The 27,528-nt window shown below is 45.8% G+C and overlaps 1 protein-coding gene across 1 annotated transcript in view; it reads left to right on the forward strand.

The window, feature by feature from the left end:
- prdm16 (PR domain containing 16) overlaps positions 1–23,176 on the forward strand; it is a 149,557-nt gene extending 126,381 nt beyond the window's left edge. The window contains exons 4-16 of the mRNA XM_039007450.1: positions 1,505–1,607; positions 4,850–5,057; positions 5,208–5,355; positions 5,879–6,032; positions 7,122–8,781; positions 9,528–9,615; positions 11,992–12,164; positions 12,299–12,376; positions 15,533–15,702; positions 16,081–16,252; positions 19,612–19,887; positions 20,483–20,666; positions 21,174–23,176. Of these exons, the coding sequence (XP_038863378.1) occupies positions 1,505–1,607; positions 4,850–5,057; positions 5,208–5,355; positions 5,879–6,032; positions 7,122–8,781; positions 9,528–9,615; positions 11,992–12,164; positions 12,299–12,376; positions 15,533–15,702; positions 16,081–16,252; positions 19,612–19,887; positions 20,483–20,666; positions 21,174–21,308 (3,549 nt within the window). The 3' untranslated portion in view covers positions 21,309–23,176. The remainder of the gene's footprint in view (positions 1–1,504; positions 1,608–4,849; positions 5,058–5,207; positions 5,356–5,878; positions 6,033–7,121; positions 8,782–9,527; positions 9,616–11,991; positions 12,165–12,298; positions 12,377–15,532; positions 15,703–16,080; positions 16,253–19,611; positions 19,888–20,482; positions 20,667–21,173) is intronic.
- Positions 23,177–27,528: the final 4,352 nt, after the last annotated feature.

The raw sequence follows: 27,528 nt of genomic DNA on the forward strand, positions 1-27,528 counted from the left end.
ATATTTGGCCTAGCCTCTAAGCACACCTCCGTACTGTCATAACATAGCATAGGGCCGATCAAGTATTAGATGAAGTTACTACAGTTGTACTATTCTGTGTGAATGTGTTTTACCTCTCGCAATGTTTTGCTGTGTAAAGGCCTGCATGAGGATGAATTGTTGTTTAAATTGGTGGTGAGCGCCCCCATGCGTCCGCACAACACACATTGTGGCTGGTCTTTTCAGTGTATTTGTACTGTATATTGTTCATTGCTTGGTGATTGTATATAACTGTGGGCCTACATGTTTGCTCATAATTCAGCCACATTGCCTATTCAATTCAACATGATCCTAGGCCTATTTTGCATTTATCGTGTAATTATGTTGCTCTTTCAATTTAACAAGCAAAAACACACATTTATTGCAACCTCTATGTTTCAGTCGCTCAAATTAAATCAGCTGTCGGCCTACATGTTTTAGACATGTTTTTATTATTTGAATTGCGCACGGGTATGCATGCAAGTTGTTCTGTAAATGAATGCACTCCCGGTATTTCGTATTTGATGTGGCATTTCGTGTCATTGTCTGCGTCCCTTTCTAAAAAATAATAGCCTACGAGACACGGTCCGTTTATTTCAATCTTGAAATCTTCAAATATACTTGAACTATATCTTTGTTTACATCCCAAATTATGTTTGTATTTGGCTCATTGCACTCACTGTATATAGACTTTTTGTTTTCTCATGTTCTACTGTATTATTGACTGTATGTTTTGTTTATTCCACGTGTAACTCTGTGTTGTTGTATGTGTCGAATTGCTATGCTTTATCTTGACCAGGTCGCAGTTGCAAATGAGAACTTGTTCTCAACTAGCCTACCTGGTTAAATAAAGGTGAAATAAAAATAATAAAAATAAATTGAATTCAACATATTCTAGGCCATTTTTTTGCGCGTGGAGTCAGCCTGAATTCTAATAACAATGAGTTATTATGGAGTTTTAAAACCCAAAAGAAGAGCGTCATTGGGTAGCCTAATTATTGTGGTAAATAAAATAAAAAATTTTGCCTCCTATAATTTTTTATTAAATATATATAAATAATAATCTTTCGATTTTTAGAAACAATCATAATGAATGTGCATCGATGAATAGGCCTATCACTATCACATGTTTATATGATAAACAATTGCTGTAAAGTAGACAAAAAAACGAAATCGTATTTATAAATGCATTTATATGCCAAGCAATTTAAATATTAAATAAACGAATTGGGCTGTAAGGATAATTGTCAAATAGCCTTTTTTGGTTAGGCCTACATAAATAGGCCTAATATAAAATTATTATTTGTATTGTTGTTTCCATTAATAACAATAATAACAACAACGATATTGACAGATGAAGATATTAATACGCCTATTAAATCGACGGCAATGAAGAGTAATTGATTTATTGATGACAGACTATAGCTTTTTTTGTTGACTATACTGTCCCTAACCGCCTTCTCACCCTCCCTTTTCTCTTTAACAGATTTATTATAAAGCTATTAGGGATATTGAAGTGGGGGAGGAGCTACTGGTGTATATGAAGGACGGACTTTTCCCGGAGGGATCGATGGCACCGAACCTAGAAGGTAAGATTAATGCGCATCATTAGCGCATATTTTAAACAAACTCTAAACGAACATCCTGCGCGGCTTTGTTGGCCAATGCAGCTATAGAGTTCAGAAACTCACACCCATCTTTCACATATGCTAAAGATGCTGCGTTTGGATTTAACCTTCAGGACAAATTTGTTGTAAATTTAGCCGCCAAACTAATTGACGTTTTGAATCTTTTAATAATTATTTTAGATACAGATTTCATAGGCCAAATATATGTACCCCAAATAACCTCTTTCTATGGATTTCTTGAGGAAGATCCAAAACGTCATAATTCTTTTTGGACAAAATTCACACGGGTTGTGTGTGTCCCCTTCAGAGAGTAGTATCTTATACCTTTTTCTGAGTGAGATTTGTGTCCTATCATGAAAATAGATCTGATTTCTATCCCATACACCCATCAATGATGAACACAGTCCTCATCCATCCTCGGGTATTGCTTTAGTCTAGCCCAGGGTTTCCCATACCCTAGGACTACACAGCTGATTGTGATAATCAAAGCTTAATGATAAGTTGGTTATTTGAATCAGCTCTCTAGGGCAAAAAACAAAACGTATCACTTTCCAAAATGACTTAGGCCTACATATGACAGCGGTCACTATAACACTGAGGGATGTAGAACATATTATAAAGCGTGAAAACAATTGCTAATAAAATGATGTAGGCTATTTCTTGAAATATAAATAACGTTTGTAGGGAAGGATTTGACAAGTAGGCCTATTATGTTTGTAGGGAAGGATTTGATGTAGGCCTTGCCATACTTACCTTGTTTTAGAATTAGTATAGGATAGCCTTAACCTATTAGATAGGCTATACTGTAGCATATTATTGGAATTAATGGGTTTTGTGATGGGGATAAAAGCGTTTTATTAGCCTAAAGTCAAAAAGTGACAGAATAGTTAGGTAAAACACGACGTTAGTGGCCAATGAGATTTGATGCTGGGTCATTTTACAATAACTGAAATCCAATGACTTTGTTTTTGAGAAATCTCTATAATTTCAGAATGGCGACCTCCCTACACTTCGGATTTCGTGTTTTGGCATGTAGGCCTATTGTTTATTTTTATGGATTAATTTGGTTTTGTCTAACATGCAAATTGTCTTGAGCCATTCCAATTCATTTAGGACTACGACATTTCAATCGTGCTTGTTGTAAATGATCTTGTAGCCTAGGCTACATGTCAAAGAGAACGGTATTTCATCATTCCAATTTGATCCAGGTGAGGTAAAGCATAGTTCAGTTGGACGTTTGAACATCTTGGTCTTTTTGCAATGAAGTGGGGTTATGTTTTTACTTGTCATGGACTATAAAAACGGCGTAGACAGAACAAGGTATTCGTGAGCCATAGATGTTCTAACACACAAAATGTTTTCTCCGAAAGCCTCCCTCAGATCTCTTTGCCAAAAGAACAGGAGAGGGGGTGAAAGGATAGGAAAGGGACGTACGCGAGAGATTTTAAAAGAGAGCAAGAGAAAAAGAAAGACACTGACATTACGAGAGTTTGTGAAAGATAGAAAATGGAGGAGAGGCAGAATGAATGAACAAATTAGTAACAAAAGGAAAGGTAGACTGTGTGTGTGTGCGTTCGCAAGAGAAAAGAAGGGGAGAGGAATAGTTTGGCGCTGCACCACTCTTCGGCTGGCTTATAGGAGCTGGAATTTGGAGTGGGGCTTGAGGAGTCCCCCGAGACCTCACCCATGCTCCCAGATTAGTCGCTAAACTGCACATAATTGTGTTCCCCTACATCTCCCAGAAAGCTATTAGTCTCCCATTTATGAGCGCTCTCACCGTCCTCCCTCCGCAACATTCCTCCTCTCTATTCCGGAGTGTTACTGATGGAACACAGATAATGGCGCCAAATTATTCGTCGGCCTTAAACACCCCGCACGCCTCCTATCTGGCATTGTAGGCCTCGAGTCAAATGTCATCTAGCGGTGAAGCCGATGACTAGGTGCGGTTCTGCCGAGTCCTCCTCGCGTTTCAGTTCCTACTTGAAGTGCTGTTTGATTTGACAAAGCCTCGGTGTAATAAAACAAGTAATAAAGCCTCAATAAGCGCTTTATAAGCCTGTTCATGGAAACATGTCGCAGCTTTCAAAGGTGACACATCCAAATAGCTTGGCGCTGAGGTGTTTTTAGGTTGGAATGGAACATTTAACACAGTAAAACGCTCACTCCGTTATGAGTTATGTGGCTATGGTGGCAGCTATGCATGCACAGTGTTTGAGTTTGAAGTAATGGACGACTAGACCAGGAGGGTCATTTGTTCAAATACATGTTTAGACAAAGTTCTGTTGCTACACTTCTGCCCTTTTAATGGCTCTAGACATAGCCAGCTGAGTAAATGGCGGCATACAGTAGAAACCAGGTGAGCCATGCACTGTAAGTCATTTTGAATCAACTTGTCTGCTTAGCTTTTCGATGACTAATAGTTACAGTGTGGTGTGTTAGGGGGATCTCCGGTGTCCTCACGCAGTGCCCACTAGGGTCATGGCAGAGCGGGCATCGTGAGTTGATTGGCGCTCTAAAACCTCCACGGGTGGGTGACAACCTAGCCTAACCCTGCATGGCTCATTCTTCTTGGACAACTTCCACCATCTACTCCCCCTCCCCCCTCTCTAATTTGGCCTGTGTTGTTGAACTTGGCGTCCAAGTCAGGAACCCGCCATTGAAAGCCCCTGCCTCCAAGTGTTATTGGTTTGACCTTGGTTGGGAAAAGTATTACAAAGGCTATCATGCTGGAAAACAATGACAAATGTGTAGCCTATTGTTTCCTTTGCTCGCTATAAAGCCAAAGAACAGCCACTACTACTGGACTTAAAGTAATCAGCTATGAGTTAATTAAGGTGTAAAGCCCTCTAGCCCAGGCTACATTTGACTCTTAATAGATTTTTCCTTTTACATCAACACCAATTGGAGAGTGGTTATTTTAAGCGTTTGAACATGCACTTGATTAGCTTGGACAGGAGAGTGCGGGGTATGGGCTACCCTGAGATTTATTTTCATACAAGTTTGAATGCTAGACATTTCTGGATGCTCTTGCCTTGTTTATAGTTGTGTGTTCAGTTTGGGATCACCGATGGATATAGGCTGGGGAGCTATGTAGTTATCCTGCTCAGACTTTTACCTTTCGCAGGTGTGTATTGTTTGTCTTTGTCCAGAAGACACATATCCGATAAAACAGTTGGGACAAATCAAGTTGTATTGTTTTGCAGACGAGCAGATGTACCGCTGCGAGGACTGTGACGAGCTGTTCACCTCGGCCCTGGAGCTGCGGCGGCACCAGAAGTACTCGTGCGCCAGCGCCGGCTCGCTGTTCGACACGCTCAGCAACGAGGACTTTAAGCAGGAGCGCGACGACAGCGACCACGAGCCCGTCCATGAGTGCAAGGATTGCGAGAAGATCTTCCCCAACGAGTACAGGTGCAGCACATACATACACACACACATGTGCGTCAGCGAGAACACACACACAGTGGTACAATCACCTCTACACTAATGATTGGAGGAGTATCATCATTATCCTAAAGGACTGTGTGTGTGTGTGTGTGTGTGTGTCTGTTCCCTGTCCAGTCTGGGCCAGCACATGATCGTGCACACAGAGGAGCGGGAATACAAGTGTGACCAGTGTCCCAAGGCCTTCAACTGGAAGTCCAACCTCATCCGTCACCAGATGTCCCACGACAGCGGAAAGCGGTTCGAGTGTGAAAACTGCGATAAGGTACAGCACACCCGGCACGTAAGTTGTGCACTCAAACACTGGCTCTTCTCCTTCGCTACCTTGGTGAATGCTGACACTAGCTACAGTAGCGACTTGAATGAGGAGAAAATCCATCCTGTATGTATGTAGGAACACCTGGTTGTAATCGTGTGATGTCATGATTGAGTCAGCAACCATAAACGCAACTTAGTACCAACTTAATCATGTTGGTTTATGTTAGATGACTTATGTTACTTGTTTCAGTTTATTCAGCTTGTTGGTTGACTGGCCATTAAGTTAGTTGTTTGTGAATGTCACCACCATCAATGAAACAAGGCCATTCATGGGCAGCTGGCATAGACTGAGATAGATCGTCAGGTTTTGTGTTGTGTATGGTGGCAGTAAAATCCATTTTACTCATTACTATTTATTACAGTGATCGGATGACTGTGATCACTGGCCATAACTGCTTTATATCTGTGCGTATGCATATGTGTGTGTGTCAATGTAAACGTGCCGGCCCCCCCCCCCCCCCTACCCGTAGGTGTTTACGGACCCCAGCAACCTGCAGCGTCACATCCGCTCACAGCACGTAGGAGCGCGCGCTCACACCTGCCCCGAGTGTGGCAAGACCTTCGCCACCTCCTCGGGCCTCAAGCAGCACAAGCACATTCACAGCAGTGTCAAGCCCTTCATCTGTAAGTCTGAGTCGCCACCGCCCCCGCCGCCGCCACGGCCTAGCCAACCCACATCTAGTTCTACCTCCTCCCCGTGTCCAAAGGCCTCCTCCTCATCCTCCTCTTCCTCCTCCCTCCGTCTCTCTCCAACCCCAGGCAGGGCCAGTGACAGTAGCAGACACAATCCCATAGGTCAGAGACAATTCCATGACCCCCATCCCTTTTTCAACCGCCATTTTGTTTTGCGTTTTTCCTACCTTTTTTGCTTGTTTTTGTTATCCTCCTCCTTCCCCCTCTCCGTGCCTCTCACTCTCCTTCTCTTTTTGTTGTATGAGTCACACTTTATTTTGATAGTCCAGCTTAGAATTGGATAGAGGGCGCAATTGCAATGGTACAGATAGGAGTTGGGCCCTCTATTCAACTCTATGGTCCCTCTGCAGCTGATATGTCACTGAAAATAGTTTATTGATAATTTGTTGAGCATCTTTAGGGGGACTTTCAAAAAAAGTGGTACTTTGTGTGTTCCTTTTTGGTTTCTTTCCTTCTGTGTGTGTTTTTTCCCCCTCTGAGGGTGATATAAAACGAATTAACCGACGGCATGGGCAGATTTGATATGATAAAAGTGGATCCACAGTATCTGCTTCAGCTCCCCATTGAACGATGCTGGAAGCCATGATATCTTCTTCTCTCACTCAACTTTCTGCTTTGCATTTCTGTTTGTACTCATGTGCACGTATGTGTGTATATGCCTATATACATGTATACGTACAGTATGTATTCAAGCAACACGTCATAGAACATAGTGTGAAAATAGTCAGCTTAACCGTATATTGCCCCATGTGGATATATGGTAGGTGTGTTGCCAGTCACAGTGATTCAATGGCCAATATGAAGATGAAAACTGTTGTCACTGGATTTCACCAAAAACATGTACGACTTCTGATTTGTATAGATATACAGTCTTTAGACAAAATGAAGGCGCGATGTACATGTATTTTTCTCTAAGTAGCCTAATGTTGTATCCGTGTAGACTGTTGACTTGGTACTCTGAGTTAGTGACAGTGTTTAAATGGGCTTAACCAGGCCCATGTGGGCTGTGTGTCTCCCCAGGCGAGGTGTGCCACAAGTCCTACACGCAGTTCTCCAACCTGTGCCGCCACAAGCGCATGCACGCCGACTGCCGCACCCAGATCAAGTGTAAGGACTGTGGCCAGATGTTCAGCACTACCTCCTCCCTCAACAAGCACCGGCGCTTCTGTGAGGGCAAGAACCATTACGGCCCTGCTGGGGGACTTTTCGCTCCCGGCATCCCCATGAGCAGCAGCCCCATCCTGGCCAAGTCCAAGCACCACCATCCCCACCACCACCCGGGCCTCAACCACTCGGGCCTGGCCTTCCCCGACTACTTCCCCTCCCGGCCACACCCTCACCCCCATGCCGGCCTTCCCTTCTCCCCTGGGCCGCATGGTTTCCCCTCGCTCTCCCACGGCTTCCCGGGCCTTTTCCCCCCCTCGCTCTACCCCCGGCCGCCCTTACTGCCCCCCAGCCCGATGCTGAAGAGCCCCCTGGGCAACAACAGTAACAACAGTGGGATTCAGGAGGGCAAGCTGCCCCGCAGCCCCCTGGACGGGCCTCCACTGTCTCTGGTCAGCTCCATTATCAACAACAATGGAGGCGGTAGTCTACTCAGCAGCCAGGAGAGGGAGGACAAGGATAGGCTGGCGTACGGCGAGGCCAAGGCCAAGGCCAAGATGTCGGAGGTGTCGGATGGCAGTGACCTGGAGGACGTCAACACCACCAGCGGCACCGACCTGGACACCACCACCGGCACCGCCTCGGGTTCAGACTTAGACAGCGACGCAGAGAGCGAGCGGGAACAACGGGAGCGGAGCACCGGCGCCAAAAGGAGGAAGGCGGCGGGCGCTGGAGGGGCGAGGGGGGCAGAGAGGGACGGGCGGCCGGACGACGTGAGTAGTGGCTCGGTGTCGGCAGTGTCCAGCTTGAGCAACCTGGCCTGTGAGCGTCCCTCCTTCCTCTCCGGCGCCTCCCAGCACTCCTTCTTCCCGCCTCCGGAGGAGCAGGCGCTGCCACCCACCACCACAGGGGGCGCCGCTGCCACTGACTCCATCAAGGCCATCGCCTCTATCGCAGAGAAGTACTTTGGCCCTGGCCTCATGGGCCTGCAGGAGAAGAAGATTGGCTCGCTGCCCTACCATTCCATGTTCCCCTTCCAGTTCTTACCCAACTTCCCTCACTCCCTCTACCCCTTCGCAGAGCGGGCCGGCACCCTCAACCCCGGCATGTTCTTCAAGGCTGAGCCCAAGTCGCCTCGTGAGCAGCATCCGACACCCCACAAAATGTCCGCCCCGGGCACTGGAGAGTCATCGCCCTTCGACCTCACCACCAAGCCCAAGGAGGCCAAGCCGGCCCCACTGGCCCCCGCCAAGCCGACCCCACCCAGCGGTAGCAGCAACACCCCCCTCATTCTCCCCGGGGGTGAGGAGCAGCCGCTGGACCTGAGCATCGGCAGCCGCCGACGGGACGGACACAACGGGATGGTGGCCCCCGAGCAACCGCCCAGCCGCAAGAACCACCGCAAGGAGGAGCACCCCGGCAGCCACCCGCACTCCCACGCCCAGCACCCCCAGGGCCACTCCCTCCTCCAGCCCCCGCTACCCCAGCAACAGCAGCCCCTGGCTCAGCCGCCCCAGCAGCAGCCCTCCCTGCACTACGCCAAGCCCTCACCCTTCTTCATGGACCCAATATACAGGTATTTCAGCCCCGAGTAGACCAGAGGCCTCACCAGACACTTTATGATAACCAACTCAAGTTGAAACTCATGTTATTACCTATATTCAATATAATATATATCTCCAAATCTGTATGTCAGTGTTCAGACTTAACCTTTCCCCTCATGAGATAAGAGGAAAGGACTAGGTTGCAATATCCACACTAGCAAACGACTAAGTATGCACTCCCACATTACTGGGCGATCTGAGAAGTCAATCGATCAATAATATAATAATGCTTTTAGCAACAATTTTTTTTTCAGTCTGTAGAAACTATGAGAATGGAAAGGTTCAGAGCTTTTGTGAAACATCACAGCACAGTTGAGAAATATATGGCAAATAGAAATCCAATTTGGATGGTGTTAAAAGATAGATGGAAGGGGTTGAATGGAGCTAAAGGGTGGGACTAATAACAACAAGATAACCAATGTAAAACATACTGTGTCCGTAAAACGTATAAAGGTTAAGAACATTTTTGAAAGAGCACAGTTTGAAAGATATGGCAAATAGAAATCAAACCAGATGGACATCATATATATATGGGAGAGGTCGAGGAAGGACAAGAGTTAAAAACAAACAAAATATAAAACTATTGTAAAATAGACTGTGTCCATAAAATGTATAAATGAAATTATAATACATTATATGGGCATGTATAGTGTGAATCAGTGCGACCTTTCCAGTTGACCTCTGACCTTCGTACGTAACCCTTGTCCTTGCTGTCCAGCAGGGTGGAAAAGAGGAAGTTACTGGACCCTGTGGGAGCTCTGAAGGAGAAGTACCTGAGGCCCAGCCCGCTGCTCTTTCATCCACAGGTACACACACACACACACACACACACACACATACACACACACACACACACACACACACACACACACACACACACACACACACACACACACACACACACACACACACACACACACACACACACACACGCACACACACACACACAGCAAGCCCCCACTGCTGCAAGGCAGACAGAGACAGGTAGCAGGTAGCCTAGAAAGGCGAGCCAGCAACTGGAGGTTTGCCAGTTCGAATCCCGGGTCTGACGGTAAAAATCTGTCGGGAAGTGAACTTGCAACCGGAGGTTTTCGAGTGTCAAGTCCTAGATGCCATTGCCTACCGTTGTGCCCTTCAGAAAGACACCTAAACCCCACAGCAACTGCTCCACAGGAGTCCAGTGTTGAAGCCTCCTGCTCCAACCTCTGCAACCTGTAGTGCAATTGACAAATAATTGTGTGCAATTGACAAATAAAGTAATCTTAATATCAATCTGACTGACTGCATCTGATTGATTAAACATAGATGTGCTCATCTATGTCATTGAATAGACTGGTAGAGACAGATTGGGAAAACTGGTCACCAAGTTGAATTCTTAGGCAGAGTTTTAGAATCGATATCTGATTTTGTCCCAACATGTTGCTCTATGAGAATTTACCACAAACCCACTCCTGAAACCCCCCAGTCCTGCGCAACGGTCCCACAGCGGTCCCGAAACACCACTGTTATTTCTCAGGGGCTCTGTACGATTTCTTCCTTTGTTTACGATGTGGCGCCTCGGAATTCCACCGCCTCCCACCTTGTTGCACAGAAGACAAAAAGTCTGGCATCGCGTCGCCCCTTTGATAATCAAACCACATTGTTTGGCTTGTCCCCGAACCCTTCCAACCCTTCCCACCTACCAAACAACCTCCCAGCGACGATAACAAGAATGATACGTATTAATAAGAAGAATAATACGCTTTTGAATCGAGCCCTATCTCACCCCATGCAGCTATCCCACGATTCAGCCCCTTGCTAACCCTAAACTTAGTTGTGGCATTGTTTCTTTGGGCCTCGGAGCACACGGAGAGCTAATAACTTCCTCCTGGCTAGTTTCTTCTCCCTGGCTGCCTAGATAATAGCAGTGTGTCCATCAAGGACGTCCTGTGTTTGTGTCCAGGAGAATGGGGAAGAATGGGGGCTGTTGTTGGGAACTTGTTTTATCTGACCTGGGAATCTGCTTGGTCCTCTATCAATTGTGAAGTTGAACGAGGCACTCACACACTGAGTTAGCACGCACGCACACACACACACACACACACACACACACACACACACACACACACACACACACACACACACACACACACACACACACACACACACACACACACACACACACACACACACACACACACACACACACACACACACACACACACACACACACACACACACACACACACACACTCTGTACCCTACATGTACATCCAACAACAACAGTGGATCCTTTTCCCCTATATGCCAGGTGTGGGTGGCACATAAGAACAGGCGGTAGCATAAGGACGTAAGGGCAGACCTTTGAGACGTACGAACAAACGGCCATGAATGGTCTGTCAAAGCAGCTTTTACCTGGTTCTTGGACAGAACACATCCAAGACAAATACGAAGCCCAATAAGCCCTCTGTTATCCCAACCATCTAGGCTCAAATCCACCCAGTTATCACACCGCAATGAAGGGATCGCTCATTCGCTAATTCGTTCCGCTGACGGAATCATCCAACGCCGAGACGCCACGAATAAATAAATTGAGACGGCGTGTCTGTCTCCATGTCCCCTGTTGTATTCCCAAACCAGGAAGGATGTAAGCTGTTTTTGGCAAATAAAACCCCCCCGGCCCATAACTGACTGGCCCTTTGTCCCGAGGCTGGGGGAGGAGACAAGGTAAAGCAGTATCAGTGACGGGCATCTTTGAACTTTATTGTATGGTTCCCGTCAGAGTTCTCATTGAATGGCTTATTGAGCTCGCAGTGGCTTCACCGGGAGTCCGAGAGCGGAGGGGAAAGGAGGAGGTGGCTGAGAACAAAGTCTGCCTGGGCCGGGGGTGGGACTCAGGGGACTCCTCGAGTGTCTGCGAACGTGCGATAGGTCAGGGAGGTGACCTATCAAGAGAACGACCTCTGATATATCGCTTCCTCCTGCCTTCCTCTATTTCTCTCTCTCCGGCCCCTGCTACCAGGCGCTCGTCCCCCTAGCGAACAGTTTGCTCGATTTAACCAACTAATCAAGGCCTAGTGTAGGGCTGGAACAAAACAGTGCAACCTGTTGAAGAACAGTTATTGTTGACTAAAACGTGACTGTAAATCTTCCCCTATCTACAGCTACAGTATCTTTACCGTGGTACACCTTCTTTACCTCAGATGTCGGCCATGGAGAACATGACGGAGAAGCTGGAGAGCTTTGGCGCTCTCAAACTGGACACCCCGCCCAACTCACTGCAGCACTCCGCCCACCCGCTCTTCAACTTCCGCTCGCCGCCGCCCTCCCTCTCCGACGCCATCCTCCGCAAAGGCAAAGAGCGCTACACCTGCAGGTAGGACACCGCGCCGGAGATTTTTTGGGGGGGGTAAACTTTTTGTAAGAAGTACGGGACAGCGTAGGATATTTAAGCCGTGTTCTCTCTCTCTCTTTCTTTCTCTCTCTCCCCCCCCCTCTCTTTCTCCCCAGGTACTGTGGGAAGATCTTCCCCAGGTCAGCTAATCTTACCAGGCACTTACGAACACACACAGGAGAGCAGCCCTACAGGTAAGCCTTTCCTGTCCTCCCTCTCTCTCTCTCTCTCCTCCCTCTTCCTCTCTTCTCCTCTCGCCCTCTCTTCTCTTCTTGGTCCCTCCGTACCGCTGACAGAGGCCTACTCCAACCGGTCAACCAATGATGAAATCACATCCTTCCCACCTGATTTATCCCTCATTTGGCAACAAAAACACACTCATGCCTGGCATAGGCCTCGATGACGGACACACACACACACACACACACACACACACACACACACACACACACACACACACACACACACACACACACACACACACACACACTCAAATGTGCAGATTCAGCTGTACACACACACACACACACACACACACCGTAGAGTGATATATACATATATACGACCTGCTGGAAACGTGAGGAGTGGTGCGTCTGGTACTTGAGAAGAGTGAGAGAGCAAGGAAAGCGCGAGAATGTAGGAAAGAGAAGGAAGATTGATGCAGTCTGCCCAGATGTTGTAGTCGGGTAGGACAGGGAGGGAGGGATGGAATGGGCCAGGGAAGTGGTGGTCCTGGACAATGTTGGGTTGTAATGGTGCCCTGGAGAGATCAGGACTCTGTTTATAGAGACCCGTTAATTATCAATCATTTGGCTCCTGCCCAGCCTCTCCCTCTCTCTCTCCTTTTCTCTCTCCTTTTCTCTCTGTTTGTCTCCCTCTGTCTCTGCTGTTTGTTTGTCTCTCGCTCTCTCCGTCTCCTCCCTGCTGAATCTCTATCCTTCCCTCTCCCTCTCTTCCTCTCCTCTGCATCACCTATCCTCTGCTGGATCTCTCTCTCTCTCTCTCTCTCTCTCTCTCTCTCGCTCTCTGTTTCTCCATCTCTCGCCTCGCCACCTCCATCTTGGAGCCCAATAAACCGTGTGCAGTTTGAGAACATATTGACTGTAAATGGCAAGAGGGACAGTGATAGCCAAGCAGTTCTACTTTAGAAAGGAACCTGCAATCTCATTTTCAAATGAACCTCCTACTATTGGAAACTTGGCTAACCTGAGGGCCCGGCCCCAAAGTGGTGCACTTTGTCCTCTGTTGAGCTGTAGTGCCAACTCTTTGAGCACAATCTACAGAACGAGAGGGAGAGAGAGATTTTTCTCAGGGGACCCAGTTCCCGGGCCTAGTCCAAACAATCTACTGATTAGCTCATTTAGAAACAATTTACCATAACAAATAGCAGACATCATTATCTCTGCCACTTTTCAGGCAAATAAGACCAAAAGCAGCACAGAGGGAGAGGGAGAGAAAGCGACAAGGAGAGACCGAGATGAGGTAGAGAGTGACCGTGAGAGAGAGAGGGAGAGCGACAAGTAGAGAGAGAAAGAAACACCAGGAGAGGAAAAGAGCGACCAAGCGAGAGCGACAGAGTGTATGTGTGTGAGAGACGGACAGAAAGAGAGACCAGGGCCTTCTAGCCGAGGCCTTCATGCTTCATTGTCTTAGGGCCATTTGCCTGCCTGCGATCCTATCAGACGGCTGCTTTCTGCTCCAGAAATTGGCCACACTTTGGACCTGACCACTGAAAGACCCCATTCAGTCGGTAACGCTCCATGTGCAGCCACCTCGCAATGTTCTGGACTGCCGGGGAGTAGAGAAAAAAAAGTCGGAATTTCACGTCCCTTCAGACACAAATAAATATAAACACAGAGAGAGAAAAAAAGGAATTAGTGTTGGCGCTCGACCATGCTCTGTGAAGTGTGGTGCTCCAAGTCTGGATGTTAGCGAGCTTGAGTACGCGCATGTACGCACGTAGCGCACACACAAACACACGGCAGAACATGAAAAGGGCCCTGCATCTTGATTCCAAAGCTTGATCACCAGCAACTTTTCCCAAAGCAATTAGCCCTGAATGCCAGCCTTGCAGCAGCAGGGGCTTGCTGTCTGACGTCAGTGTGTGTGTGTGTGTGTGTGTGTGTGTGTGTGTGTGTGTGTGTGTGTGTGTGTGTGTGGTGTTTGTTGGGGTTAGCAGAGGTCACCTTGTAGCAGGTCTGCAGGCCCTGATGCAAACACACACACAACAAAGAGCCAGTGTCAGTGGGCTGGGGGTTTTGACAAGGCCTGGCCACTGTTTATTTATGGCCAGGTTAAATAGATGTACGTGTGTGTGTGTGTGGTGTGTGTGTGTGTGTGTGTGTGTGTGTGTGTGTGTGTGTGTGTGTGTGTGTGTGTGTGTGTGTGTGTGTGTGTGTGTGTGTGTGTGTGTGTGACCCCAGATATATTGCTGAACATTTTTCCAGAAATCCTCCCTCAAATCAGGACCACGTTCCTACCTGCTTGTTTGTCTCTTGGGTTGCCATGCCAACCCCGGTTGCCAGATTGTCCAGATTTCCCATAGAGTGGGGAGTGAGATTGAGCAGTAGTCAGAGTGGATGTTGAGCTGGGCTGTGCTGCATCAGGGCTGCCAAATATTGTACTCCCAATCCCACTGGGTGGCGCATCAATGTTTCTCCACCACACGGTGGCGCTATTGCAGTGTTAATTGACCCATAGTCTTTTTGTGTGTTTTTTCGTGACTATGATGTAGTCACGGAGTGAAAACCCTCGTTTTGCTTCTAGTTTATGTTCTGACCACTGATGCCGTTGCCTATTCATCATATTACTTGCGTGTGCTTGAGGAATTGACTGACGCACAACACACCTCCATACTCTCCCACCATGCAGGCAAGGGGGAAAACCCTGCGCGATTGTGTGTGTGTGTGTGTGTGTGTGTCAGAGCTGCAGTGACAAATGTGTCCATGTAGAAAGGCCAATAGTAGATTAACAGTCATGTTGCCCACAGTGTTTAGACTGAGGCATTCTGGGTCATTACTGTTGTTTACACAGTGGAACAGGCCACTCATTTAGACCACCTCTCTACCACTCTTTCTCTCACTCTTTCTCTCGCTCTTTCTCGGCTTCCCCAGCTCCCTTTTCCCTGCCTGTCTTTGCCCCGCTACCAGTCTAGCCTACTCTCTCTCTCTCTCTCTCTGCATCCCTCTCCTCCTCTGCTTCCATGTCTTTCTCCCTTTCTCTTTCAACGCAGTTAGATTCAATGCAATGAGCAGTATTGGCATTACAACCTACCATCTTTACATTACCTGCACAAATATATAGAAAAGATCTGAAATCTAATTTCCCCTCCCTCCCCGTGTGCTCCCCAGGTGTAAATACTGTGACCGTTCGTTCAGCATCTCCTCCAACCTCCAGCGGCATGTGCGTAACATCCACAACAAGGAGAAGCCCTTCAAGTGTCACCTGTGCAACCGCTGCTTCGGCCAGCAGACCAACCTGGACCGTCACCTCAAGAAGCACGAGCATGAGAGCATCCCCGGTGGGTCCCCCGTTCACCTAACTAACCCCCAGCCCAATGATGTTGACATGTTTCGATATTTGCGTGGGTAACGTGGATTTGCAGTCACTCGTTGTCTGTCGACTGCTTTCAAGGTAAGGAAACGAATATGCCAAAATCCTGAACAATCCCTTTCGACATGAACAGTTGTTACTCGCCGCCTGCCATCTCTTTCCGGGTTCAGGATTTATTTACCAATTTTATTCCTCCCTGGCGGTGAGTGTCGTGTACGTAATAACGTTGACATGTATAGTGTACAGCTTAGTGTCTCATTGAAATGTACAGTGTCGTCCCCGATTCCAGCTGTTTATTATAGCTTCAATATGCCGTGGCTCACGGTGGTGTGTTTCCTGCTTACAGTGAGTCAACACTCTGGGATCCTCTCCAACCTAGGAAACAACGTTTCCTCTCCCAACTCCGAGCCAGACAATCATGCACTTTTAGATGAGAAGGAGGACTCGTACTTCTCGGAAATCCGCAACTTCATCTCCAACAGCGAGCTGAACCAGGCATCCAGCTCCACAGACAAGAGGTAGGTGGGGACACGCACGGACACGCATAGCTCAGAACAGAGCACACGTAATGTTCTCAACAAATATGTGACACTAGTCAGAAATGGGTTTTTAATCCCAGTCTCCTGCCACAAGACTGTGTGAGCCCGGTGAGCTAAAGCCAAAGCATTAGCTTGGGGAGCCAATACAAGTCTTCAGGTCTCAGGCAAGGACATTCATCATCACGCAAGTGTGGTTCAGCGAATGAACTCTGTTTACATACCGCGCACACACACACACACACACACACACACCAAAACAAGGACCTTTAACTTACAGACATTTATAGTTTTTATAAAGGTGTGTGTTTTTTTAAGGTGTCCATTTGATTGGCTGGTTAGAAGTATACTGCAGTTGATCTAACACTCTCAGCCTTCCTAACACTGTCTCTACTCCCCTGTCAGATGTTTGTCTATGGTGAAACTGTACATACTCTGCCCTCTAGTGGTTGAATGTTACTCCAACAGGCTTTAGGTGGAGTACAGTACAGTATAGTAGACACAGTTCAGTACAGCTCTATAAATGCCCCCCCTCAACTCTGCTCTGACAGTTCTCAACGACTCATTTCTCCTCAACTGAAAGAAAATTCCCAGGTTCTAACCAGGGCTAGACATTTACCAGAGCTTCTGGCCTTCTCTTGTCTTGTCTACGGCCTTGCGCACACAGCTAGTGCTTAGCCCGGTCATGTTCATTAGTGCACACCTTAGTAAAATGTTTTGCAACTGAAAATGAAATCATGCATTTATTTTTGGACAAGTCCAGGTAGGTTCAGTCTGTTTTCTTGCATTTGGCTCATAATGAATACGAACCAGGTTCCGAGGCAGTGGTGGGCGATGTCGGGAACATGTACTAGCTCTGACAGACGTGTTCTGGGGGAAATATGTGAGCCGTCTTCTTCAATAAGCCCTAGGCAGGCATGTTGGATTCTTTTGATGACACGTAATGGTTCCTCCTTGATTTCGCTCTGCCGTCTTCATGCCAGTAGGGTTGATTGTTTTTCTATTTCTCTCTTTCTGTCTTTCTCCCTCTCACTCTCTTTTCTCTCTCTATATATCTGTCTTTCTCCCTCTCTCACTCTCTTTTCTCTCTCTATATATCTGTCTTTCTCCCTCTCTCACTCTCTTTTCTCTCTCTATATATCTGTCTTTCTCCCCCTCTCACTCTCTTTTCTCTCTATATATATCTGTCTTTCTCCCTCTCTCACTCTCTTTTCTCTCTATATATATCTGTCTTTCTCCCTCTCTTACTCTCTTTTCTCTCTCTATATATCTGTCTTTCTCCCTCTCTCACTCTCTTTTCTCTCTCTATATATCTGTCTTTCTCCCTCTCTCACTCTCCTTTCTCTCTCTATATATCTGTCTTTCTCCCTCTCTCACTCTCTTTTCTCTCTATATATATTTGTCTTTCTCCCTCTCTCACTCTCTTTTCTCTCTCTATATATCTGTCTTTCTCCCTCTCTCACTCTCTTTTCTCTCTATGTATTTGTCTTTCTTCCTCTCTCTCACTCACTCTGTCTCTTCTCTCTATATATCCATCTTTCTCCCTGTCTTACTCTCTCTTTCAATCTCTTTCTGTCTGTCTGTCTGTGTCTCCCTCTCTCGTTCTCTGTCTTTTTCTCCCTCCCTCCCTGGTCAGTAGACATAAAAGTCAACAGAACTCAGGGGTAATTTAGCCCCTCTGCCATCTGGGATCAATAGTGCAGAACCATCCAGAACAAGCAAGCCTGGCATTTTAATATCTGTAATTCAAAATAAGTGCTCTGTTTTCTGTCCATCCCAGACACGCACACACACACACACACACACACACACACACACACACACACACACACAGACACTTTGACTGAAGCGCCCCCCCAACCCCCCCCTCATTGAACACAGACACACAGCTGTGTGTATGCCTATCTGTGCGCTCATGCGTCTCCTCTCCACAAAGTGTTTGTAAACAAAGTCAAGTCGGTCTAGTCACTTGTCTCGCTCGAGTGTTTTTCCCCCTTCTCTCCTGGACACTGTCTAGCCTGTGAGGTAAGGAGTGGTGTATGGGGCACTACACAGTGTGCGGAGGGGCGGGGACAGTGGACAGTGTGTGTGGGGGGGGATAGAGCTGGACTGGGCGTTTCTTGTGCTCAAAAGTTGTGGGGGGGTAGGCCTGTTGTGGGGGGGTAGGCTGGCAGTGCAGGTCCTCAGGGAGACTCCATTTGAGGCAGTCTCCCAGGTTGCTAACACAAACACACGGCTGACGTGTTTAGACTAAGTGACAAAACGCAGGGCCCAGCGTCAGAGCCGCGTCCCTATATCCCCCCCACACAGCCCCTGCCAATTTGATTATACAATATTTAATCTAGATTGAAAGAGGAGAACAAGCACCCCCCACCACCCCTCTGTCCCTTTCGCTCCCCGAAGGTATCCTGTCTGGTTTGATAAATGTCCGTCTGTCCGGCTTCTCGTAGGGTAAACGCGCTCCCCCTGAGGAAATGACATCATGAGTCATGAAGCGGCAGAGACCGAGGTGGGGGGGGGGCTGGATAATGTAAAGGCGGCAGGTCGCAATGGCTGCTTTGCAGTGCAGCCATCGCCCCCCCTACACACACACACACTCCTACACACACACACTCCTACACACACACACACACACACTCCTACACACACACACACACACACTCCTACACACACACACTCCTACACACACACACACTCCTACACACACACACAGCATCCAGAATCGGGGCCCGATCGAACCATTTGAGCCATTCTTGCCTATATACTGATTCTCAGGAATTAGCCAATTAATCATTCGGCTCCGTTTCCCCTTTGAAACGGGTCTCGACAATTGTCGACACATGTGTGTTTGCTTGGATAGTGGGAATGGGGCTCTGCTCGCTGTCAACGGAGCTCCTGGCAGCTTAGTTATGGCTGTGCAAAGTATGACTCATTGCCTATTGACAGACAGACAGGGGACAGACAGGCAGACAGACAGAAGGGGTGCCTGGCCGTGGCCCACTGAGGGAGCTAGGGCAGTGGGCCTAGAAAGACCAATCAAAGTCCTAATATGGAGGTAAGAGAGCCATCCTCTCCTCCCGTCTTCTCTCCCTCATCTCCGCTCATCCAGCCAAAGCAGAATGGGTGGAAATAGCGAGCTGAGCAGTGAATGTGAGGAGATGAGGAGAGAAAACGGATGGCATTAGATTATTTGGATGCATAGTTCCACCTATTAAACCCAATGGGGGTCAACCAAGACATTTTAAGAATATAATAGATTGTATTTTATTGAAATGAAAAGAACCAATTTTTTTTGTTGCTAGAAATAAAGCGCAAAATCAATAAGGTTCTCGTCGTTGCAGGTCAGAGGTTGCGGAAGAGGAGCGTCCATCTAGCCACAGCCTGTCCAACTCCAAGATGGCAGCCCGGGGGCTGGAGGAAGAGGAGGAGGAGGCGGAGGGAGATGACGAAGAGGAGGAGGAAGGCAGCCTGACAGAGAAGTCTCAGGACGAGGCGCCTGAGTCCCCCTCCCCGGTCACTATGGTTACGCCGGAGGCGTACGAGGACGAAGAAGAGGAGGAGGCGGAAGAAGAGGAGGAGGCCACACCGCTAGCCATGAGCTACGAACACACCCGCAGGTATGTCCTATCTGGTAGAATACAGACATAGTTACACACAACTACAGACAGCACACCACACAACACCTCCACAAACATACCCACCCAATCACAACAGCCACCTCTGTCTCCTCCCGTTCCAACTAACAAAACTAATCAAATGTAACAATGCATGACCTGCCCTCCCTGTAATGGCAGTGCAGTGAGGTCAACGAGAGCTAGACGGTGAAAAAAGGGTGTCGGGATGCAGATAGAACTCTCACAGTTCCATTCCATGTCCACCTGTCTGTGCCTGTCAGTCTCTCTCTCCCCGCACCGAGCACAGTAGCTCCAAATGGTTGAGCCTTTTAGCTCCCCCTTCCCCTTTCAGTGCATCCGTGGTCCTCTCTCTCTCTCGGTGTCCTCCATAGCCCCTATCCCGTCCGTCTCCATCCATCCGTCCGTACATCTGCCCCCACCATGCATGCGCCATCAAAAGTCCATCCATCGAGTTACAAGACAGTATTGGTTGGGCTAACTGAGGATGCTCCTTCCCCTTCCTCCTCCACAACCTCTCCTTCCCCTTTCCCTCATTCCCCCCCTCCCATTCCCCTCCCCCTCCCTGGTGCTGCTGCAGGTGTATAGAGGAGGACGGTGGGCTGTTAGACCTGGAGTCCCTGCCCAGCTTCCCCAAGGGCCTGGAGCTGCATAAGGCCAGCAGCAGCGAGGAGCCCCCCTTTGATGTTAAAGACATTTTTAACACCGGCTCGCTCGAGTCTGAGGCCCTGAAAGAGACTCTGTACAGGCAGGCTAAAACCCAGGTAGGTGGACTCTCGTAGAAAGAGAGCGAGGGAGGGAGGCAGAAAGTGGCAAATCATTTTGGACATTGGTACGAAAGCTTGAGTTCGATTGAGTTCGATAATAAGGGAAATACAACGAAGAAAACGCATGACAACGTGGCCAATGTTGTTCTGTGTTGCTGTATGTAGTGTCGGGATGAGAGTCGCTGAATAAAAGAGCAGTGTTCTTCTCGTTGACATGCCTTACCTTTCGCTTAACTTACCTACTAACTGAGCTATTAACGCTCTCCTTCTCTAAACCTACTGTCCAATCAGCAGCGTCACACTGCTCGCTCACCTTTGACCTCTTGCATGCCCAGACATGTTGCAATCGCTGAAACGATACTCCTAATCCGAGATGGAACATCTCTTGGTGTTTTATCGACAATAATGACAGTCATGTTCGATTGGCTGACAACGCGGAGACTCACAAAATGGTTCCTGACCAATGGATGTTGATTTTGTTTGTCATTTCTCTGTCTCCTCCAGGCTTATGCAATGATGCTGTCTCTGTCGGAGAACAACCCTTTGCACGCGTCCTCCCAGAACTCACTGGATGCCTGGCTGAGCATGGGAGGGGGCCCGTCCGAGACGAGCAGCTTTCACCCACTCAACCACATCTAGGAGAGAGAGGAGGGAGGCAGTATAGTATCACGATAAAAATAAGAAAAGTGACAGAGAGAGAGAGAGAGAGAGAGAGAGGTAGAGAGCGCGGCAGAAAGTAGGAGGCTACTACGGAGGACAACTCAACTTCACACACCCCCGGCCTGAGAAGAGAGAGGACTCCTGGCTCCTGCCCTTCTCTGTGTGTGTGGGTGTGTGTGTGTGTGTTTTTGTGTGCGTGCGCGCATTGATTCGTGCATGCCCACGTTAGTGCGTGTGTGTACGAGGGGCCCCTCAGACAAACAGACAGTCGCAGGCAGAGATCCTCCCTGTAGAGGAGTGAAGGACATCCCAGGATTGACCACCCCAAACCCCAGTCATTCTACAAGACCCGCCCACTCCGCCCCAGCGAACCCCTTTGGTTGGACTCTCAGAGACAGTTATGTTTGAGTGTGTAAACGCGTCACTAGGAGAGCAAAACGGCCATCTATTCTACACAGTCTAACGCAATGTCTCAATAGCAACAGATACAGTAACAGTCGGTCTGGAACATATGCACTGCATGTCCATAGGGGGGTGCTGTTTCAGTGGGTGGGAGGAGCAGCAGTATCAACACATAGTGGGGATGTACTAACTAGCTCGTTAGCTGATGGACCACCCCCTCCACCATCATATCCAATGCCTTCACTCTCTTCATTCTTGTTTCAAATCAATAATAGCACAATGATAAATGTTAGAGCAGGAAACGGCACTCTGGCTTTTGTTTATAAAGAAAGTACAGTAGGATGATGCATCAAGCTCGAATGGCAATGATGTCATGGAGAATGACCGTCCCCAACATATAATGGGCATTGCAGAGGACAAAGTCTCGACCTCAAAAGTTATCCGGTGAACAAGAGGTTAAATCGATGTCCATTGGTTAGAATAGGGAAAGCCTATTTTCCCCTTTTTTGCTCATTTGTTAACGTGATTCCATTTTGTGTTTTTCTCTTTGATAAAACAGTATTGTCTCATTTTAGGCACCTCCGTGCTCAAATGTTAATATAATTATTTAGTGAAGGACCAAAATTGTATGATATTGTTGTATGATGTACAAAATAACCTGGACGTTCATAGCAAGAGTGGTATGTGCCAAATAACCCATAGAAAAGGTTTTGTTCTCCGACAATCATTTCTTTTTCGAGGGGTTTTAATTGCTGTCATAGTTGTTGTTTTTACCTTCTGATATATTTGATTTAAAGAGTGTGTGTATTCTATTTATTTAGGTTAAAAAAAAATGTCACGATTGGAGACAAGTGACAAATGAAAACGAAAAAAAGTATTTTGTTTTATCCCTCTTTTAAGTGTTGCTGAAGGAATGAAGTTGAATCGAAACGCGACCGAGATTTTGAATCTGGGTTTCAATGTTTTTTTTCTGTAAAGACCAGTGTGCCAAATTGGAAAGAAAGCATGAAAATCAGCTGTTTTTATTTATAGTGACATGGTAGTTCTAGATTGTTTAGATCATGTTTTGCAATGTTGTGTCTAGCATGAGGTTTGGTTTGTCTCGCTTCAGTTCAATCATTTCAACCAGTATGCTGAGTGTTTTGTGTTGGAAGTCTTACGGTGGCCATTTTATGAAATGGAAGCCTTCACTATGAATGTCAGGTGATTTGGATGCCAGGGCATTGTATTGTTAGCTTATCATTGATCCTAAGTATAAGCAAATACATTTTACTCGATAACAATTCCAATCAACTCAATCAGTTTATTAGTGCTCAGATTCTGCTTTGATGGTTTCAAATTGTAGGAATTATTCTTTTTAAATCTGACCATGTGGTTTTAGAAAAAAATGTCTCAGAATGCCCAGTCATAGATAAAATCGACATTGTTTTTCAGATAGTGTCCAACTACAGCAGGGGTGTCAAACTCATTCCACGGAGGGCCTAGTGTCTGCAGGTTTTTGGTTTTTCCTTTCAATAAAGCCCTAGACAACCAGGTGTGGGGAGTTCCTAACTAATTAGTGATGTTAATTCATCAATCAAGTACAAGGGAGGAGCGAAAACCCGCAGACACTCGGCCCCCCGTGGAATGAGTTTGACACCTGTGAACTACAGTGTACCATTCTATCATATTTCCACTTGTTAGTAGAAGTTGCATTACTCTCGGGGTTAAATGGTTCTGTAACTAGTGTTGGCATGAGGGTTTCGACAGCCGATAGACTTTTAATCCTGAGAAGAGTATGTTTCTACCTTGGAGGCATATAACCCACTGGTCATAGCTTGATGGTTCACCCTTTACTCCAGCTGTAACTGAGATGAGTTTGATTGTCTGTAAAGGGTTTTAACACCCAGCAGAACACATTTACTGTACTGTGAGACCAGCAAAAGAATTAAACAATCAAACTAGGAAATAAATCAAACCAGGAAATGCTTCTGGTTTGGAGAGAAATATGACATACATAGGATTTTAAGTTTCAAAGACTTCTATTCACTTTGTATTCATATTTGCAAACACACTCTTTGTGATAAATCCCTTGTCAATTCCCTTCCTCCCAATTATCTTCTCATTTAGGGGATTTCATTCTAAACTGTAGACAAAGGTAGAGATGGCACTTAATACTGCGCTGGGGTTTTTATTTCATGTCGCTGTAAGTTGAAGGGTTTTTCACTGTAAATCGCAAAAGTTGCTTTCACGCTGGACATGTGAATTAAGACTTTCAGGACTGGGCGGGATAGGTTCAGACCAGCACTTAAACGCATGGGTCCAAAACAACAAACTGGGCAGGCATGGGTCTCTGTCACTAAAGAGTTACTAGGAGTAAACCTGATTTGCCTCACTTGGAGTGGATGATCAACCCTCACTTAAAATGATGATGAACTTGGAAAAAAATCAGTAACTGAAGCACTGTAATTTAATTTTTTTGTCAGCAGGTGGCAGGGGGATACTAGTTCTGCTGCATCATTTCATGTCTGATGATAATGATGACAGAGGTCTCTGTCTTGCTATACTAAATGTGGATCCACGGTTAACACATTGTTTTGCAATACATTACTATTAAATGCAGAGACTGGGGTTACTAAATATTTAGGTATACTATATATGGAGTAATTCATGTCATGTACTACTGTAATAAGTGCGCGCTGTCGGTTGTAGAATTATGGATGCACATTGAAGTCAAAGATCACATTGCCAGCTTTTGAAAGGATCTGGCAAATGGTCACAAACTGATAACTTCAGAATACGGTTGCTGTTCTTTCCCCACTGTTACAGGAAAAAGTACAAAAAAAAAACAAAAAAAAGTTTCTTTTTAACTGTATAGTATTTTAAAAAACAATGTTGCATATGTCTGAAAAATTCAATGAAAAAAATATGGGTTTAAATGGATGGTGCTCGTTTCATTTGAATCCGAGTTGTATCACCTCTGTTATGTTTATTAAAAAGATATTGTGCATGACGTGTTTGGCAGTCATAATGATGTCCATTTGTGAAATGTGTATCTTAAATTAAAAAATGAAATAAAAAATTATGAATCCGTAGATGCACTTATTGTACATGTGGTTAGGTTAGTAGGTTTGACTTCAAGTCCTTACAAATGTATTGGGCAGGTGGTTCTTAAATGAATACAAAAAAGATTGTGGGAGAAAGCTGTAATGAAAAAAATGAAAGGATTGTAGAATAATATTGAACAATTCTGAAATTGAAGTTTTTTTTGATGCTTGTGATTATTGAAGATGTACTTCAGAGAAATTTCATGGAATTGATATGATTCTGATGTTAATTCTGTAGAATAGAAATGTATACCAAATGTAATCTTTCCAATGCTATGAAGAATTTATACATGAAATTGATATGCAATAAAAACCTGTGTGCTTTTTATATGAAATGTCCCTTGTATTTGTCATGTACCCTACAGAGAACTCTGTCTCTCTTCTCTGCATAAGTTAGCTAGCTATTGTTCTAGCTAGGTGTCATCATCTAAAAGACCCCTAATTTCTAAAACAGTTCTTATTTGATTAATGATGGTCGGACCTACCGTCGTGAAACTAGACACAATAAGGAGTAGGCACAATAGTGGCATTTGCGATTTGCCTTCAAAATAAAGGTTTCATTGAAAGTAATGCAAATTAATACAAATAACGGAATCATTCCATAATGGAATAGATCATGCTAAGCGATACAATAATTTGTTAATTTGACAAAAGTCTGTTGAAATTACACTGTGAATTTTGTTAGACTATAGAATTTTATTGGGGGCATACTTATTTCACTGTACAGCCTTACCTATGGATTGTGGATCAATGACATGGGGTATCAGTCTACTCAGTGACATCAGCATCGTATTTCTTATTGCGGGACTCTGAAACCACTGTGAATTGAGCCACATTTATTGTACCAGTCAACCTACTGAACACTATTCCAGAGGAAAAACAATGCAATGTGGATGTTTGGCGCCTGATAACTCTGAAAAAGCACTTTGGTACTGAGTAGACTGATACCCATTTCATTGATCCCCAATCAATGTGAATGTCAATACGCACAATAGGCTGACTGGGCAGGTGATTTCCCACAGTCAAAGTCCCGCAATAAAAGCTAAGATGCTAATATTTGCGTAAACTCTTCACAGTTGTGTTCTGTGGGTGTCGCCGAGTAGACTATTATACAATTTCATTGCTCCACATTCCAACACTCAACCTTGTTCAACATGATCTTGTCTAAATATGGCATGATTCCACCAATTGTAATCTTCTGCGTCACTTTCAACGAGGGACTTTTAGTTTGAAGGCGAAACGCAAATTCCACTATGTGGCTAATCATTATTTTGGCTAGCTATACAACAAATAACCCGGTCCTGTCAAGCTGGCTGCTTATAACGTTATAACGTGGGCAACAGGGTTAAGTAGCAGGCTAGCTAGTTATTTCATTGAGAGAACAACAAGTGGCTACCTAGCTAATACTTACTAACATGGATTCCTAAATCATTGCTAAGAATTTTGAAAATGACTGCAGTTTCTGCTGGTCAGTTTTCAGGCTGGTTGCATTGGTGCTAGCTAGATACCCCAGAAGTTGCTAATAACATCGGTATCAAAGATATTTGCAAACATTTTTTATCCTGATCTAATTTAAAATGCTAACACCGACGTTTTCCCATTCGGTTGAACAAATAATGCCTTATTACCAACGCAGTATTGTACAGCTTTGACAGTGGTCGTAATGGTGGCGCTTGGCTTGCACAAGCAAATTCAGCACACACAACATTCTATAATGGAATTGTGTTATTTGACGTGTCAAATTAAAAGCTTATTTGACGTGTATCTTTTTTGACACGCAAAGACCCAAACGGCGTTCCATACTTAAAAAGTATAATTTATAATTGCCTAATGAGTTTAGTTCGCCTGTCCTACCCCGCCAGAACCCCAAATATGCTTTTTTTCCTCCATTGTTTGTAGACAATATAATTGTAAATCTACATAGTATAGCCTCAAAACTTGGCTAAACTTGTTTTTATTTTTGTACTTATTTTGATCTCGTGGATGGTCAGTTCTTGCATAGTTCCTTCTATAAATATGAGAGTGGTTTGGCTACGTTTCTCCAACCCCATTCCTCAGGGGAGTATGCTATTCACTAATTACACCGATTCTGTTGCAAAACGTTTCTAGTGGTCGATTGTGAGTGAATGTATAATGTCCTCTATGTTGTTGGTGTATGCAACACGATGGACTGACTGACTGGTTTAAATGTGTATGATGTGAGAATGTATGTGGCTGTGGTTATTTTAATGGTAGGTGATGCCAAATAAACATTTCCATCCTGGATGGCCAATAAAGTTTTATTCTATTCTTAAACGGAAGCTAACGGAACGAAACAAGGAGGAACCTAGCTGAATTTTTAACGGAACGAAACAGTGAGGAACCTAGCTGAATTTGTCCAATAGGGGCGGCAGTGGTTAGAGTGTTGGGCCAGTAACCGAAAGGTTGCTGGATCGAATTCCCGAGCTGACAAGCTAAAAATCTGTCGTTCTGCCGCTGAACAAGGCAGTTAACCCACTGTTCCCCGGTAGGCCGTCATTGTAAATAAGAATTAGTTCTTAACTGACTTGCCTGGTTAAATTTAAATACAAATATAAACTCTTGTTTTAGCTGTTCGGACTAAGGATTACAGCCCAACAGTGGCGGGGATAACACTTGTTTGAACTGCAGATTTCCCCTTTAAGAGGTGAAAAAAGGAAACCTAAGGGGGAAGTGAGGCAGGGGTACTTCCT

This window comes from Salvelinus namaycush, chromosome 14 (assembly GCF_016432855.1).
Source record: "Salvelinus namaycush isolate Seneca chromosome 14, SaNama_1.0, whole genome shotgun sequence".
Lineage (NCBI taxonomy): Eukaryota > Metazoa > Chordata > Actinopteri > Salmoniformes > Salmonidae > Salvelinus > Salvelinus namaycush.